The sequence below is a fragment of the Magnolia sinica genome, chromosome 15 (genome assembly GCF_029962835.1).
Source record: "Magnolia sinica isolate HGM2019 chromosome 15, MsV1, whole genome shotgun sequence".
Taxonomy (NCBI): domain Eukaryota; kingdom Viridiplantae; phylum Streptophyta; class Magnoliopsida; order Magnoliales; family Magnoliaceae; genus Magnolia; species Magnolia sinica.
In genome coordinates this window covers 74,611,593-74,629,545 of record NC_080587.1, presented here as the reverse complement: position 1 = coordinate 74,629,545, position 17,953 = coordinate 74,611,593, and the positions used below count along the sequence as shown (strand labels likewise).

Here is a 17,953-nt window from a genome sequence, read left to right as displayed (position 1 = left end):
CCTAAACAGTGGGTCCTGCTGGTGATGAACTGTCCTGATCCCACACACGTGTGGGCTCGAGTATGATTGTGGTGCAACCACCCACTGACTCAAAAGTCATTTTGTAATATCTGGAGGATAAACTCGAACTCTAGTCAATACTCGGTTTCTTCATTACTAAGAAAGAAACACTCTTCCACTGCCAGGAGCGGATTACGTGTTTTTATTGGGTGTTACCCTTGCTCTGGGGCCCACCTTGATGATTTTTTTCGTATATCCATGCCGTCCATCCGTTATTCCATCACATTTTAATACGTTTTCCTAAATATTAAGCAGATTCAAATCTTATATGTACCACGCCACAGGAAAGAGTGGTAAATAAATGACCACCATTAAAAATTTCCTAGAGCCGACCATAATATTTATTATCCATCCAAACCGTTAATAAGATCAAAAATACTAGTATGGATGGGAAAAACAAAAATAGTCTTGATCCAAAACTTTTGTGGGCCACAAAATTATTTAATTGTCATTATCCAATGTTTTCAGTGGTGTGGTCCACCTGAGAATTTTTATCTCTTTAATTTATAGGGCCAAGGTCTAAAATGAAATGAAAAAACGGATGGACGGCGTGGATATGAAAATTTTCATCAAGGTGGGAACCACAGGGTAAGGGTAACACCCAATAAGTTGTTCCCGGGTAACACCTAATCCACTCGCGACGGGAGATAACGGCGATACGCTTCTATATAAAGGGCTCGCTCATCGATACAGAGAACACAGACAGGAGAGACACAAGCAGAGAGAGAAAGAGAAGACGGACGTTATAACGATGGCTAACGAAGGCGTTAACGGCGATTGCCACGATTTGAAGTCGCTTCTGTCCGCCGAGGACAGGGACTATCTTGTACGGAACAACGGCGACCAGGTGCGGTTAATTCCCGATCTTTTGCGCTTCTCTGCTCTTTTTTTCAGAGTTCTTCATTAATCGCGACTTCCTTCTGATTGTGGATTGGTGGAGTGCGGGGCGATTGGAATCGTGCTCCTGCTGTAGGAGCATGTTAGCCGTTCAAGAGGCGGGCCTCACTTAAATGTGCGGCGATGAATGAACGGCAATCCCCGAGTGTGATTCTATCCGTTCGATCAATTGCGTTGAGTGCAAACCGTTGGCCTATTTTCCTTTTCTGGTTTAGGCTACCAATGGTTAGGATCTGGTACAGGTGAGATGACCTACCGGAGACCTCATGAACGGTTCCGATCCCGCATGCGTATCTCAGTCTGTGCTGCCACGTGGCACTGTATTTCTTCCGTTACATACAGGGGAGCGGACGCGGATCGCGTCATACGCCACCCGTCTCTAGCCCCGAACGGACAGTTCTGTGAGTGGGTCCACCGTTTCCATGCCGTCCGTTACTTTTCTCCTATCATTTTGAGGTATGAGCACAAAAAAAGGGCAGATCCAACGATCTGGTGGCAACATCACAGAAGACTTTTGCATTTTAATGCACCTGGCGTTTAATGCTTTGTGCATTTAATGCCATCCAAGCTTTTTATTTTTTTTTTCGGTGCGGTCCACTTTAGCTATGGATCTGTCTCATTTTTGTGCGTGTACGTTAAAATAATCCGAGTGATTGACGGCGTGGGTGCACAGATAAATCACAGTGGGCCCGCCCACAGAACTGTCCGTTCGGGGCTAGAGACGGTGGGGACAGGACGCGCCGCATCCGGAGCCGATTGTGTGCTGCCCGGACGCAGATTGGGTTTGGGTACACCGTGGTGTATGAGTTTTATCCACACCGTCCATCCATTTTTTCTTATCATTTGAGGATGCGAGCTCAAAATTGAGGCAGTTCGAAGCTCAAATGGACCACACTATGGGGATTAAACAGCTACCGTTGAAAATTTTTGGGGGCCACAGAAGTTTTAGATCAAGCTGATATTTGTTTTTTTCCCTTCATCCGGGGTCTACGTAACCTTGTAAATAAGTTGGATGGCGATTAATGCATCCTGTGGTGTGGTCCACTTGAGTAATTTTGGACTCGTATATGGAAAAATGGATGGGCCGTGACCCATACATCATGGTGGCCTCGCAGAGCCCCACTTCGTTCTAAGCTAGTGGAGGGTGGGGGTAGGACTCCATCCGCTCCGGCCCGGCCTGACCCAACACGGTGCGGACCTGACCATGGGCCTACACTGATGTATTTATCGTATATCCACACCGTCGACCCGTTTTTTCAGCTTGTTTTATGCCATAAGTCCAACAATGAAGCAGATTTAAATCTAAGGTGAACCACACCATAGGAAACGGTGGTGATTTAAAGCACACCATTATAACTTCTGAGGGCCCACCGTAATGTTTATTTTCCATCCAATCTGTTGATATAGATATCGATGAAGGAAAAAACCAAATATCAACTTGATCCAAAACTTTTGTGTCCCATAATAAGTTTTTAACCGTCAATCACCACCTTTTCTTGTTTCATGGTCCACTTATCATTTGGATGTACTTCATTTTACCGCCAATGAGCTGGAAAAACGGATGGACGGCGTGGATATACAATACATACACCAGGACTGGCCTCATGGTCAGTGCCGCACCGTGTTGGGTGTGGCCGAGCCAGCACCTAATCCGCTACTTGGCACCGATGCTGAAAAACAAGTATAAAACTCGCGTGGGGTTAACGCCCACCTACTTTAGTAATGGAAGGGCATTTCGGTAATTTGGTAGGACGGTTTTTTGCCAGGTTTGCTAGGAAGGCTCGCTTAATCTGCTCGCTCCTTATATTCTACTACACTATGTTATGATCCAGACCATTCGTTAAAAAATCCCCACCGTGAGTTGCTATATGTTACGTAGGATATTCCAGGTAAACGGTCTGGATCATCACGTGGTAGGTAGGAGAGGCAAGTAGGTTGAGCGAGTCTCCGCATGAGAAACTTACTAGCAGACAAACCTATGGAGAGAACTAGATTATTCTGCCACGACCGAAGGGAATCGTATTCTCTCCGAAATCAGAGCGCTGTACGGGACGAGTTACTCGTCCGACTCGATTCCACACGCTGTCCGTTCATTTTTTTTTAGATCATTTCAGCACATGGACCAAAAAAAAAAATGAAGCAGATCCAGAGCTCAAGTGGACCACAGCACGGAAAGCAGTGGGGATAATGACGGCCACGGTTGAAACCTTCGCTCGAGAAGTTTTCAATGGCAGCCGTTCAATCCACACTGCTTTATGTGGTGTGGTCCACCTGAGTTCTGGATCTGTATAGTTTTTGGGTAATAATTATTTGGCCCATTTTATAAAATGATGTATCAAAATTGATGGATGGTGTGGATATAACACACATCAATACATCATGGTGGTCCACATAACTTGTTGACGTCAACACACCACTGAGGTCGGTGGTGTGTGGCACACCACGCAATCCGATTCCGGTAATTAGGGTGTTTTGTCGTTTGGGGTGGCGTATTTTCGCAAACCACTGCAGGATCGTTCTAACTTGCACGTGGGAAGCATCCTTGTCTGAATTTGCTGCCATTTCTTAAGAAAAGAGGAAAAACTTTTGTACTCTGGCAGAGCGTGATGGATGATACGCAGGCACTTGCGAATGGGAGCGGATTAGGTGCGCCCTAGCCTCACCTAAGATTAGAGGCGGGCAGGATTCGACCCAACTGAATGGACCAGTCGGATCAAGTAGACCCACTCGGATCTGACGCCAAACTGAGTCGAGTTCGGGTCATGTATCAACTCAATCCGATCTGGAATCCGATCTTGTCAAATCTAGATCGGAATCGAGTAATATAAAGTCAGATTTTACTTTAAAAAAAAAAAAAACTTTTACACTTCTTCTACCTGAACCCTAACCCTACCCAAACCGGCGCTGCCAAATAAACCCATGCGGCACCGCAGCCCGAGCTGACTTCCTCTCCTTCCCTCCTTTCTCTCCCGAGTTCCCTCCTCTCCTTCTTTCTCTCCTCCTTTCTCTCCATCTTTCTTTCCCGATTTTCCTCATGTTTCCTTCCTAGCACCAGAGTTTCCGGTTCGCTTGACTCAGCCCCAGTCTAAATCGACCGAACAGATTCAACTCAATCTGACTCGGTTTTCCTGACCTAATAAGACTTGATTTGGGTCAGGCCAGCAATGAATCGGTTTGGATCGAGTCAGCCCTGCTGGACTCGGTCCCGAATCGGATCAAGTTCGACTCAAGTACTTGCAAAAACCAGATTGAGGTTGACTCGACTTGATGCCCACCTCTACCTAAGATGGTGCGGCCCTTACCGTGGGGCCCATCTTGATGCATGTATTCTATATCCACTTGGTCCATCTATTTTTCTATATCATTTTAGAGCATGAGCCCAAAAATGAAGCAGATCCAATTCTCAAGTGAACCATAGCAGATGAAACAATGGTGATTGATCATGAATGGGCCACAAAAGTTTTGGATCAAGCTGATATTTGTTTTTTTTCCCCCTTCATCTAGGTTTATGTGACCTTATCAATAGGTTGGATGACAAATAAACATTACGATGAGCCCTAAAAGCATTACACTATTTCCTATCATATGGTTCACCCGAGGATTGGACGTACTTCATTGGGCTCATGCTCTAAAGTAATCCGGCAAAACAGATTGACAGAGTGGATATAGAATACATGCCCTAAACCCTAATTGCGCTCTCTTTAGGAATTGCATATAAATTCCATGCGTGTGATTCAAGTAATTCAAATTAAACTGTCCACATTAAGGTCCCAGTTGAGGTTTATAGGTTTTAGGTTCATCACAAACAAAAAATTAGGCTTATTTGATCATCTGACAATGGGATTGGTTGACACTTATTGGAGGATCCCTGACTGTGGGGCCTACCATGATGTATATGTCTTATATCCACGCCGCCCATCCATTTTACCATGTCATTTTAGGGTATGAGTCCAAAAACTGAGCAGATCCAAATCTCAAGTGGACCACACCACAGGAAACGGTGGTGATTAAACAATCACCAATAAAAACTTCTTTGGGGCCACCAGAATGTTTATTTGCCCTTGATGCTGTTGAAAAGGTCACAAAGACCTGGATGAAATGACCACACAGATATCAGCTTTATCCAAAACTTTTGTGGCCCCAGAGAAGTTTTTAATCACCAATCACCACTGTTTCTTGTGGTGTGGTCCACCTAAGTTTTGGATCTACTGCATTTTTGTCATAATACCCTAAAATGATATGGAGAAACGGATAGATGGCATGGATATATGAAACATACATCACAGTGGGCCCTACATTTAGTGATCCACCTACCTTAGTGGATTGGGGATCCACCGAAGCCGCATCCTTTATTGGATGGTTGAAAATGAAAACTATCCAATGTTCCCATCACAATGAAGAAGTGTCCAAGGATCAAAGGTTAGGATTGTTCGACCAAACTGATTTTGGGACTGTAACTTAGTGACAGTAGGTTGGACAGTTTAGTTAGTTTGAGTTAATATATGCCATAGTTTCAAAACCTTAGGATCACCCCAATGATTTGATTTTTAGGCCATGTCCCATCCACATCTGAACCGTCAGTCTCCATGCATACCAATTTTAAGTAAACATGGGTTTGCGTGATCAAAACCGCAGACATTTGATTCTTTAATCCGAACTGCATATGATCTAAAAGATCGAACTAGTCACATTTTGCAAATGAGAAATGATCTAGCAGGATTGGTGTATGTAGACCTTCATACGCCTAGTTGCATTTGGACTCGGTGGCACCAACATCATCCATCTAGACCGTTAATTAGGTCCAATCCACTCTTCTTCATCCAATGTGCAAAAATGACATGAACCGGGGTGGGGTGTGATAGGCCCCAACATAGACGCGGGATTAACAAAAATCTCACAGATAGAGGGCAATCCTAAGCCTTTGATCCATGGCCTGGTGGATTACTAAAAAAATAATACAGGAAGGTGCATATTCAACAGAAAAAAAAAAAAAAAAATCTTTGTTAGATTTTTACAGTCTACCATTAGGTGAGGCCCATGGAATAACTTAGTGGGTGAGGCCCTGACCGTAGGGTCCACCTTGGTTTATGTGTTGTATATCACACCATCCATCAGTTATTCCAACCCGTGTTAGGGTGTCATCCCAAAAATGACGCAGATCCAAATCTCAAGTGGACCACACAGTAGGGATTGAATGCCCACCATTAAAAACTTCTTGGGGGCCACAAAAGTTTTGGATCAAGCTGATATTTGTGTTTTCCGTTCGTCTAGGTCTATGTGACCTTATCAACAGGTTGGATGGCAAATAAACACTATGGTGGGCCCTAGTAATTTTTTAATGGTGGACATTCAATGACCACTATTCACTGCGGTGTGGTCCACTTGAGATTTAGATCTGCTTCATTTTTACAACCATGTCCTAAAATGAACTGGAAAAACTGATGGACAGCGTGGATGTACAACACATATATCAAGGTAGGCCCCATGGCTAGGGCCTTGCCCACTAAGCTGTTACCCGAGCCTCCACTCCCCTAGGAGATTGTTGGGAAATTCCCCATCTACATTTGGGCCTATTGAATCAACAAATTGGATCGTTGATCAATGGGCCCCAAAATGAGGAGAAAATGAAAACCCTAACATCAATAGCACTAGGAGGGCTAAGGGGGAGGTGATTTGAAGGTACGGTTAATTTCCGATCTCTAGTAATGCTTGCGCTATGGGTGTTTCACACTAGATCATTCTCCTCTCATTTTGGTATTTTGAGGCTGGTAAAATCAATTGATTGAGACCATATAACTAGTATTCACTAACAAGTCGTTTGAGTTCGGTTCTGTTTGGTGAGCACTCACAACAATTGCAATTTGGAAGCATCTATAGTTGTACTTGTGTTGTGGCTGTTTCACACTAGATCATGCTCCACTCATTTTGATGTTGTAAGGTTGAGAACCGATCAATGTATACCATCTTGTTAGTTTTCACTAACAAAACATTTGAGTTCAGTTCTGTTCGGCTAACACCCACAACAAATTGCAATTTGGAAGCATCTATATTAGTAGTTTCCCTATGGGTGTTTCTTAGATCATTCTCCTCATTTTGGTGTTGTGAGGTTGGGGAAATCAATTGATTGGCACCATGTTGTTACCATTCACTAGCAAGTCAATTGATTTCTGTTATGTTTGGTGAACACCCACAACAAATTGCAATGTGGAAGCATCTATAGTATTACTTGCACTATGGGTGTCTTCTAAGGTTGAGAATTAATCAATGTATACCATGTTGTTAGTTTTTTCACCCACAAAACATTCGAGTTCATTTCTGTTTGGCTAACATCCACAACAAATTGCAATGTGAAAGCATCTATAGTAGTAATTGCACCATAGGTGTTTATCACTAGATCATTCTCCTTTTGTTTTGGTGTTGTAATGTTAGGAATCTATCAATCAATACCATTCTGTTACTTGTCAGTATCCACTAACAAATCACTTCAGTTCAGTTCTGTCTGGGGAACACCCACAATGAGTTGCAAATGTGGAACTCCCACTTCTACCATGCATGGCTCCTATTGATTTTGTGCAATTTCAGGTGAAAATTGCCAATTTGGTTGGGAAGACTGTCGGCCTCTATTTCTCAGCCTCATGGTGTGGACCATGCCGGCGATTCACCCCGACTTTTGCCGAGGTATATGGGGAGCTTGCTGCAAAAGGTGATTTTGAAGTCATCTTCGTCTCGGGCGACGAAGATGAGGAATCATTCAATGAGTACTTCTCCAAAATGCCATGGCTTGCCATCCCATTTGCGGATTCGGCCACCCGTGACCAGCTGAATGAGTTGTTCCATGTGAATGGGATCCCCCACCTTGTGATTCTCGATGGAAAGGGGAAGGTCGCGACTGAGAATGGTGTTTCGGTCATCAGGGAGTACGGAGCAGGCGGGTATCCCTTTACGGAGGAGAGGATCAAAGATCTGAAAGAGGAAGCAGAGGCCGAGAAGAGAAATCAGACGTTAAGATCTATCCTGGTTTCTCACTCCCGCAACTATGTGATTTCAAATGATGGAAAGAAGGTATGTATACCCTCTCTTTGTTAGAGGTTTGCTAGCCCAACAAGGGCCTCTGCATGTATTCATGCGTGTGGGATATCCGTGCTGTGTGGATGATCTGGACCAATGATTATTTTCATGTCTGGCCTATTTGATTGTTGAACGGTTGGATTTTTTGGACAGATCATCTACATGGCGATTCCCATATGATAAGCAACATGGGTGTTCCACACAGGTAGTCAGTTAGCACACAGGGCAGCATGTAGAGGTGCCTGTGGAGGGGTGTATGTGGGCCACCATACGGGATAAGCAAACATCTCCTTAATTGAAATGATGGGGCCCACCCGTTTTCGAGTTAGGGTGTCATGTTTGGGAGATTGGGTGGGTCCCATCTTTTAGAAGGGTTATGGTGATGACAACATTATCTTTACCAACATGTTTCAGTTTGCATTCCAGCAGGACCTCCACCCTCTTTGTTTGGAAGTTGGAACCATTCTGGTGGCCCCTTGGTGGATGGCCAAACAGTTAAAAATCACACAGTCTTGCAATGGAGTGCACCCCACCATCCCTTGCAACTGTAATGCACAGTTGCTATTGGATGGTTAGGATTGTCCCATATATGTGAGTGGGGCCCATGTCCGTGGAGGTCTGGCCTACCACAATGTGGGCAGTGGATGATCAGAATCCATACATTTGAGTCTTATCTAATAGAACCTTGTTTTGCATTAGGTCCCAGTCTCTGATCTTGAAGGCAAGTTGGTGGGCCTCTATTTCTCGCTGAGCTCTTTCAAATCATGCCGCGAATTCACTCCAAATCTCGTCGAAATCTATGGGAAGCTGAAGGAGAGAGGAGATAATTTTGAGGTTGTGCTGATCTCTCTCGACGATGAAGAGCAATCCTTCAAAGAAGGCTTTGAGAGCATGCCATGGCTTGCATTGCCATTCATGGACAAGACCCGTGATAAGCTGATTCGCTACTTCGAACTCCAGACACTTCCGACATTGGTCATAATCGGGAAGGATGGAAAGACACTTAATTCCAACGTTGCTGAGATTGTCGAGGAGCATGGAATTCAGGCATACCCGTTTACACCAGAGAGGCTGGCCGAGCTTGCGGAGATGGAGAAGGCCAGGCTCGAATCGCAGACGTTGGAATCGCTTCTTGTGTGTGGAGAGCGGGATTTTGTTATAGGCAAAGGCGGCGTCAAGGTAAGATTCGAAAGCTGATACTGTATTCTTACTCAGGCAGTTTGAAGAGGTGGTTCATGATGCATGTGCCAGCATGGCACATACATACAAGATCTGGACTGTTGATCAGATGGGGCACCCCAAAACACATGACCTGGTCCACATGTCAGGCTGATCCCCTGATCACACTCGTTTTGCAAAATACAGGCTGTTAGTGATGCAGGACAATTAACCACTTGCTCTAAAAGCTCAAATTGATAGAGCATAGTGAATTAATCCCTTTTATCTCATTAGCCCAAGCCCCACATCACATGGATTAGGACCTCGGCCAAACCCCTCTTGTGGGCCCCACATCACATGGGTACTGCCTCACACAAGCCACCCGCCTCACATGGGCCGCCCACCCCGAGTGTGTCCCCATCCCCGCATCCCACAAGCTACCTCACTCGAGCCCGGTGTGAAAATGCCCCTGCATTAGATAGTCATTTTGCTCACATGGTGTGTGGCCCACCACCCTCCGGATGAGCGGACCAGCCTGATTTTTGGCCCCAGGCATGTTCATGTTGTGCCCCACCTGATGAATTGCTTCACACATGTATGTCACATTGGTACATTTGTTGCGGATCTCTTCTTCAATCTGCCTTAACACCTGACCTGCGAGTTAATGTAAAATGGTGAACCATATCACCATCTGATCGAGATTAGTGGATCATAAGAAGTGGGCCCCACTTTTCCTGCTTCCCTTAAAATTCGAGCTGAGTTGGAGCTGCAAGGTTAGCCTACAATGAGCATTTGCTATTGGTGTCCAACACCAGATGTTTATAGCATGAACAAGGAGAACTAAGACCTTTGTATTGATTCATCACATTGTTTGATTGTGGTTCAGTTTCCGGTGGCCGACCTTGTCGGGAAAAACATCCTCTTATACTTCTCGGCGCAGTGGTGCCCGCCCTGCCGCGCTTTCTTACCAAAGCTGATCAAGGCCTACCATGAGATCAAGGCCAGGGACAGCGCCTTTGAAGTGATCTTCATCTCAAGTGATAGTGACCAAGCCTCCTTCGATGACTTCTTCTTGGAAATGCCGTGGCTGGCGCTCCCCTTCGGGGATGAGAGGAAGAAGTCCTTGAACCGTACGTTCAAGATATATGGAATTCCATCACTCGTCGCGATTGGGCCCACTGGCAAGACGATCACCAAGGAAGCCAGGGACCTTATTTCGATCCACGGCCCCCAGGCGTATCCATTCACGGAGGAGCATCTCAAGGCGATGGAGGCCCAGATTGAGGAGCTGGCAAAGGGGTGGCCGGAGAAGGTGTCCCATCCTCTCCATGCAGAGCATGAACTTGTGCTTACCCGTCGTAATGTGTACATATGCGACGTTTGTGAGGAGGAGGGGTTGAAGTGGTCATACTACTGTGAAGAATGTGACTTTGATCTCCACCCCAAGTGCACCTTGGAGGAAAGCAAGAAGGAAGATGATGACGTGGTGGACCATGGTGAGAATGGCCATGATGGTGATGATGGGCGTGAAGAACCTTCTGAGGATGGATGGATATGTGATGGGGAGGTTTGCCATAAGGCTTGAGGTGTTGTCTCTCTTTTGTTGAACCATACTTATATTTGTATGTTTGGATGATTGGGTGATATCTTTAGGCTTTGTGTGATTTTCCTACTAGATGTTATAAGGGTTTTCACTAGACGTTGTTTTATTCCTTTTTAGTATTTGGGTGTTTATGTTTGTGGAAAAAAAAAAAGAAAAAAGAGTGTGATATTTTCACCTCTTAAAATTGGTAGTTGCACCCATGGCTTTAAGAAGCGCGAGCTGCATTACGAGTCTAATGTGACTCGCCCTTGTCAACTAAGACTCGGTTGAATGCAGTCCGGTTTCTTGCCATGGGCTACTCCTGACTCAAGTGAGTCTCATCTTGATTTAGGGGCAAACGAGATAATCCAATGCCATTGATATGATGGGCCCAATTCTTGGGTCTAAACTCCTTGCCCAAACGAGTCAGGTCCAAATGCCCAACACAAATGAAAAACACATCTTGTCAAAAGACCTATTTTGGAGAAGCTATATCATCGAAGGTGTATAGAGGAGACGATGATTATGGCTCATGAGGTCAAGAATATAAGGTTACATTTACGACGAAGATTAGAGATCCAGCAAAATTGGAGTTTCGCAAGCTATATCATCGAAGGTGTATAGAGGAGACGATGATCGTGGCTCATGAGGCCAAGAAATATAAGGTTACAGTTAAGACGAAGATTAGAGATCCGGCAAAATTAGAGTCTCATGGCTAAAGTAGCAAATGGATCCAATAACTGATTGCAGGACACAGTAGATGAACTGATATAGGTGGACGGATCAGCTGTAGCAGTGATGGTGTTCAGCAATTTGAAATAGAGATCTGGTGGCAATATGGCAGCCAAGGCGTTAGGTAGTGAGTAAAGTTTAAAATATATTTTCGAAAAATTCTACATCTCTTATTGAGGTCGAAATCTGGATCACCCTCCGCTCAGTGTGGCGAACTTTCAACAAACCCTGACCCTGCACAAAGGGTGAGCATAGGAGACCCTGGCTAAGTCGAGGGACCCTCCGATGCCTAAGTTAGGTCAAGGGAATCTAGGTCTAAGTTGAGAGGTAGAGGGAGGGTGCGAGATCTTGCGTACCTGTAGCAATGGGGTACCCCGATATTTATAACTGTGGATTGGGCGGATCGTGTCCGTCAATCTCGGCATAATTTACTCAATCAGCGGGATACTAAAATCGTGGAAATATGGCCCATAATCCAGAGATCGTGTGACACATCGAGCGTATCTGCGGGTGAGATGGTCGGTTATATTCTCTTAAGGCAGTTTCCTAGTTTAGTTTGGCGCATGTTGCACCCACATTCCGCCCTAGCCTCGATTCGGGACATCCTTCTTCTGATGGAGATGAAGATGAGGACGAGGAGAGCCTCGGCTCGAATGTCCTTCTTCTGATGAGGATGAGGACGAGGACGAGCTTCGGCTCGGATATCCCTCTTCTGATGAGGATGAGGATGAGGACGAGGACGAGTCTCGGCTCGAATATCCCTCTTCTGATGAAGATGAGGATGAGGACGAGCCTCGGCTTGGGTGTCCCTCTTCTGACGAGGATGAGGATGGAGCCCTGGTTTAGGTCATCGCTTCATCGGTTGAAGCTTATCATGTCCGACCCAGGGTTCGACTCGAACGCAGTTCTCTTTTGTTATTTAGGGTATTCTCACGTCTGATCGAACTAAGAAGATATTGGTCCTCGAAAATATAAGGGGCTCGGATCTTCCCATAACAGAAGCCCCCTACTCTTCGAGGTTGGCCACGGACTCGGAGAGTAACCATACGGAAATCAACTGCCTCATCTGCTGAACCCTCTACGCACGCCGATATTATCATGATTTTAGAGTTTTAAAGCATCGCGCCCTCGAGGTTTCCCACCCACGGGCTAACATTCAGCGGACGCGTGGTGACGGTTGGAATTTTGAATCATCGTTTGGCCTATGGCTAAACACCACGTATGCCCTGAGAGGCATTTGAGTGACGCTTCCTCTGCCCGAGCGTCGCTTCTGCTACCTGCAGTCCATCATTCAATGTCAGATGCACGCGGCCGTGCAAAGGTCAAACCAGTGACCTGCAGCCACGTGTGCTCGCGAAGTCAGCTCGTGATGGTTCGGCGGCAACCATTACCCCTGCCATTAATGCAGAGATTCTCCTCGAGCTCTATAATCCCCAGCGTTTTCAGAAACACTCCTTACTTCAGCATTTTGAGTTTGTGTTCCTTGAGGAGGCGATTTCCAGCGAAGGCGATTCCGACCGATTTAAAGTTTTCGGTGAAGCGATTCCGACCGATCAGGAGCTTTTATGGTGAAAGCGATTTTCAATGATCGTCCAGTGAGTCTCCTTCCTTGAGCCTCTTTGCATCCCTTCCTTTCAAGATGTCGTCCGACCTAGAAACTGCCCGGGACTACAACGACTCATCCGAGCCAGGGAGTTCCGATGTGGGAGAGGGGCCTCTGAAGGCCCCTTTAAAGTTGTGCCCTTGTATCCCCAACCCCGTAAACAGAAGGAGGCTGGGGCTCGAACTCAGAGGGTCGACAAGAGGAAACCTACCCGAACCCTCCGGGCCACAACTATCGAGGCTGTTGAGATGCCTGCTAGTGGGCGGGCCTCAGAGGCCATCCCCAGAGGCTCCGTGCTAACAGAGTCTCAAATGGAATGGATCCGTTCGGAGTTTAATATCCTAAACTCCGTTCAGATAAGGGCCCCTGAACCCCTTGATACTGCCGGCGCGCCTGCTGAGAGACAAGTCACCATTTTTCTTTGTTCTCTCCAATGTGGGCTCTGACTCCCTCTGCACCCTTTCGTCCGAGCTTTGACTGCCCATCTGGGACTGGCTCCTGGACAATTCACCCCCAATGCTTGGAGGGTGTTAATCTCTGCTTTCATCATCTGGCGTCAAGTTGAAAACTCGAAGTTGACCCCAGAGGAGCTGATGAGCCTGTACTTGGTCAAGCATAACAGCCAAGAACCATGATACTATTTTGCGACCCGAGGCAGCAAAGGGTCGGGACTGGTGATGAACCTTCCCTCTTCCAACAAAGACTGGAAGAATAAGTGGTTCTGGACTGTGGGCGAATGGGAGGCGCCGGGGACAGAGCTTGGGGTTCTGACGACTCAGGTCCCCACCCACTTCTCCAAACCAAGTTGGACTTTAGACATTTCTCCCCTTTCTTTTTGTGCCTCTCTTTTACTTCAGTCTGTCTGAGATTTTCTTTATCCTTGTAGATCTCCCAAGGGGCATGCCACTCCTCGATTCGGACCAGAAGAATCGCATTGCCAAGGCTAAGGCGCGATTGGTGGAGCTCTGCTCCTGGTCAGACCTGATCATTGCCGCCAACCTTCACTGGTCCGGGCTGTGCAAGTCTAAGCCGCTCCCCACTTCCTTCAATAAGTCTTTCTTCCGTTTTTCAGGGGGGATTGAGTAACTTGGTTGCTGACTTGTCGTTTTTTATGCAAGCATAGTCGAGGCATCTGGTTCGTGAAGGAGGAAAGCCGCTGGACGGCAGAGGAGATGTTGAGGGCTGAGTCTCGGACGAAGACCACCGTTCGGAGGAGGCAGGCCGCTCCTTGGGGGGAGGGCCCCTCGGGTTCGGTTTCTGTAACTGCAGCTCCACCTGTCGCTCCAATTTTCACTATCGCAGCTCCTGTTGTGGTGCCTGTCAAGACCCGAGTTTCAGCAATCATTGTTCCAACTCCAGCAATTATAACTCCTTACCCAACAACCATAACTCCTTCCCTTCCACCTACCGCTGCTCCCCCTATCGTGGAGGCCCCTCCTCCAGCCCCCGAGCCTTGTATCACCATACCCTCTTCTTCCGAACGGGATGAGGCCGTCCGGATGGTTGATGACATGCTTTCTCCTCCTGACGACAGGAATGATTTCAGAGCCGAGACTCAAGGCTCGGCAGGCAGCCGAACTGGGGCTGGGGAAGAAGTGGGCTCGGCCCAAGTGGGGGACGAGCGGTGGGAGGTTTGATTCGGGCTATCATATGTCTTGCTTGGTTCCCTGGGCCACCAAGCATGCTCCAGAGGAGGAGATAGCCGGCCTCCTTAGTTAATCGGACAATTCTTTTAGGAACGAGGCTTCCGTATTTTACAGGGTATCTTCTTCTTCTACTGTCTCTCCTTCCATTTCCATTTTTCCATCCGTGTGTTCAAACTTTTCGTATTTTCTTCTTATTTAGTCCATCCTGAAGATTCTTTTAACTCGGGAGAGGCTATGGGAGCTGGAAAAGAGAGATTCAGAGGTGGACGTCCTCGAGACTGAAGCAGGGATCTTGCAGGACGAAGCCACTTTTCTCCGATTGGAGCAGGTCGAGCTGCGCCGATAGCTTGAGGAAGGAAAGGCAAGGGCAGGATGGGCGGGCTAGAGAGCTCTAGCTGCAAGGGGTCGCAAGTGATCTCGAAGCCTGTTGTGGTGCAGTGGCGGCTGAGCTGACATGAGCTAGGGCTCATGCGGATTCATTGGCTAAGGAGATTACCCGACTAGGCGAAGTCTTGGATCAGACTAGAACCGAGGTGGCAGAAGAATGGATCCGAGCTGTCTCCCAAGCAATGGAAGCTCAGCGGGTCGAAGATGAGGCCTCCCTGGCTGGAGCAGTGGTTGCTGCAGTAGACGTCTTCAAGATTTCAAAGGAAATGGACGCCGAAGCCACCAAGTTTTACAATTGTGGCTTCGATGCTTGTATTGAGGCGGTCCAAGATTTGTACCCAGACTTCAACCTCGGACCTTTGTTGCATAAAGACACCGGAGAGGTACCAGCTGAAGATGTCCGACCGGATCAAGCCCCCGACTCCCCAAGCTCCTCCGACAACATAGTCTTTAATATCTCCCGTAGTTGACTTGAAGCCCTCCTTTTTTGTGTATAGATTTTATTTTTTAACTCTCTAGATGATGATGATTTTTGACCCTTTGGAAAGGGCGTCCGGATGATAACTGCTTTTATACATGTTATTCTGTAGTTAATTTTTGGATGTTCTGTTGTTTGTTGATTGTCGAATTGATTCGCTGCAAGTCGGTTTACTTTAAGGCATGGCCGAGCCGACCCCTTCCAATGCCGTCTCATAGAATTCTGAAGCCTTTATGGCCTGATCCTCGTTGTCCGAACCCACTGGGGTTGGCTCGTCCCACGATTGGCGAGAAACCTTCGCTTCATCCGTTAGTCGGGCGATGAGTTAACTCTTATGTTGGAGAGTCGGGTCATCTTTTGGCTTTTCTTCTGACTGAAAGGGGATGCCCTGTCAAGTTTTCGTGGGATAACGCTCTAACCCCTTCTTCAAGGGATCAGTTCGTTTAGTCTGCCTCTGTATATGAGGTAACTTTTCTTTTAATAGATAATTCGTTCATATAGATAAGAAGAGACGAATTTTATTAAGAGCCTTAAAGGCTTGTTGCTAAGAGGCGTACACGTGTTGAGAGCCTTAAAGGCTTGTCGCTCGGAGGCGTACACTTGTTGAGAGCCTTAAAGGCCATTTCTTCACTGATAGTAAACTTTCAGGTGCTCGGCATTCCATGAGTGGGGGAGCTGACGACCCTCGAGGTCTTCTAAGTGGTAGGAGCCCGATTTGGTTGATCAGACCACACGGTAAGGCCCTTCCCAGTTAGGTCCGAGCGCCCCAGCCCCAGACTCTGTAGTGTTCTGGAAGACTCGGCGAAGGACTAAGTCCCTTGATCAGAACCGCCTGGTTTTGACTTTAGAATTGTAGAACTTTTCCACCTGCTGGTGCCGAGCTGCGACTTGGAGCCTTAAGATATCTCTGACTTCTTCAAGCAAATCCAGGTTAGCTGCAATCTGCTCGGAGTTCTGATTTTCTCGGTAATTCCTAACTCGAGCAGTAGGAAGGCCAATTTTAACTGGCACCATCGCTTCCGAGCCGTAGGAAAGTGAGAAAGGGGTCTCCCTTGTAGATGACTGAGCTGTGGTCCTGTAGGCCTATAGGACGGATGGGAGCTCCTCGGCCCAGTTGCCCTTTGCTTTCTCCAACTTCGTTTTGAGATAATGCTTGATCACCTTGTTGACAGCTTTTACCTGTCCGTTGGAATGTGGGTGCCGAGGGGACGAATACGTGTTTGTGATGCCGAGCTCTCGGCACATGCCCTGAAACTTATCGTTGTCAAACTGTCTGCCGTTATCGGACACAATGGTGTGCGGGATCCCGAACCGACAGATGATATTTTTCAGATGAAACCAATCACCTTCTGTTCTGTGATTTTTGCAACAGGCTCGGCCTCGGCCTACTTGGTGAAATAGTCATCTGCGACAATAGCGAACTTGACTTGCCCCTTTCCTGTTGGTAGAGGGCCGATGATGTCAATTTCCCACTGAGCGAATGGTCGCGGACCGCTCATGGGAGTCATTTCCTCCGCAGGTTGCCTCGACACAGCCACATAGCGTTGGCATTTGTCGCACTTTCGAACGTAGTTCTTTGAATCTTCATTAATAGTCGGCCAGAAATATCCTTGTCGGAGTATCTTCAGGGCTAAGGATCGGTTGCCAGAGTGGTTTACGTAGATTCCTTCATGAATTTTCCAAATCACGTAATCAGCCTCGTTGGGTCGGAGGCACCTGAGGTAGGGTTGAGAATGCCCTTTCTTATATAGGATGTCGTCAAGGACGACATACCGCGCAGCTCGGATTCTCAGGCGCCTGGCTTCCAGTTTATCCAAAGGGATGTCGCCAGATGTGAGGTAGTTGAAAACCGGGTCCATCCAGCTCGGAGTAGCTTACACTGGATTAACCGCTTTCTTCTCTACCCGGTAAATGCTCGGATGTTCTATGAATTCCACAGGAACGATCCGCGGGATCCTCCCTTCTGAAACTGAGGCTAGTTTTGTCGAGGCGTCGGCCCACGAATTTTCTACTCTGGGAATTTGGTGAATCGTACAGTTCCAGAATCTTTCAATTAACTTGTTCGCCTTGTCTAAATAAGCGATCATCCTCATCTCCTTAGCTTCATACTCTGTGGAGATGTAATTTACTACCAGCTGAGAGTCACATCGGACCTGGAGAGTCTGGACCCCCAAACTCGCTGCCAATCTGAGTCTAGTCAGTAAAGCCTCGTACTCCGCCTCATTGTTTGAAGCTTTGAAGCCGAGTCTGATCGCATATTAGATGGACGTAGAATCAGATGCGATCAGGACGATCCCAGCTCCGGCTCACTTAGCATTGGATGATCCATCTACGTAGAAGAT

At 46.9% G+C, this 17,953-nt stretch overlaps 1 protein-coding gene across 1 annotated transcript in view; it reads left to right on the top strand.

Moving 5' to 3' along the window:
- Nucleotides 1-716: 716 nt before the first annotated feature.
- LOC131226997 (uncharacterized) overlaps nucleotides 717-17,953 on the top strand; it is a 35,238-nt gene continuing 18,001 nt past the window's right edge. The window contains exons 1-10 of the mRNA XM_058222685.1: nucleotides 717-907; nucleotides 7,540-8,019; nucleotides 8,725-9,204; nucleotides 10,070-10,765; nucleotides 12,170-12,300; nucleotides 12,799-13,065; nucleotides 13,958-14,107; nucleotides 14,224-14,731; nucleotides 14,946-15,074; nucleotides 15,235-15,579. Of these exons, the coding sequence (XP_058078668.1) occupies nucleotides 812-907; nucleotides 7,540-8,019; nucleotides 8,725-9,204; nucleotides 10,070-10,765; nucleotides 12,170-12,300; nucleotides 12,799-13,065; nucleotides 13,958-14,107; nucleotides 14,224-14,731; nucleotides 14,946-15,074; nucleotides 15,235-15,579 (3,282 nt within the window). The 5' untranslated portion in view covers nucleotides 717-811. The remainder of the gene's footprint in view (nucleotides 908-7,539; nucleotides 8,020-8,724; nucleotides 9,205-10,069; nucleotides 10,766-12,169; nucleotides 12,301-12,798; nucleotides 13,066-13,957; nucleotides 14,108-14,223; nucleotides 14,732-14,945; nucleotides 15,075-15,234; nucleotides 15,580-17,953) is intronic.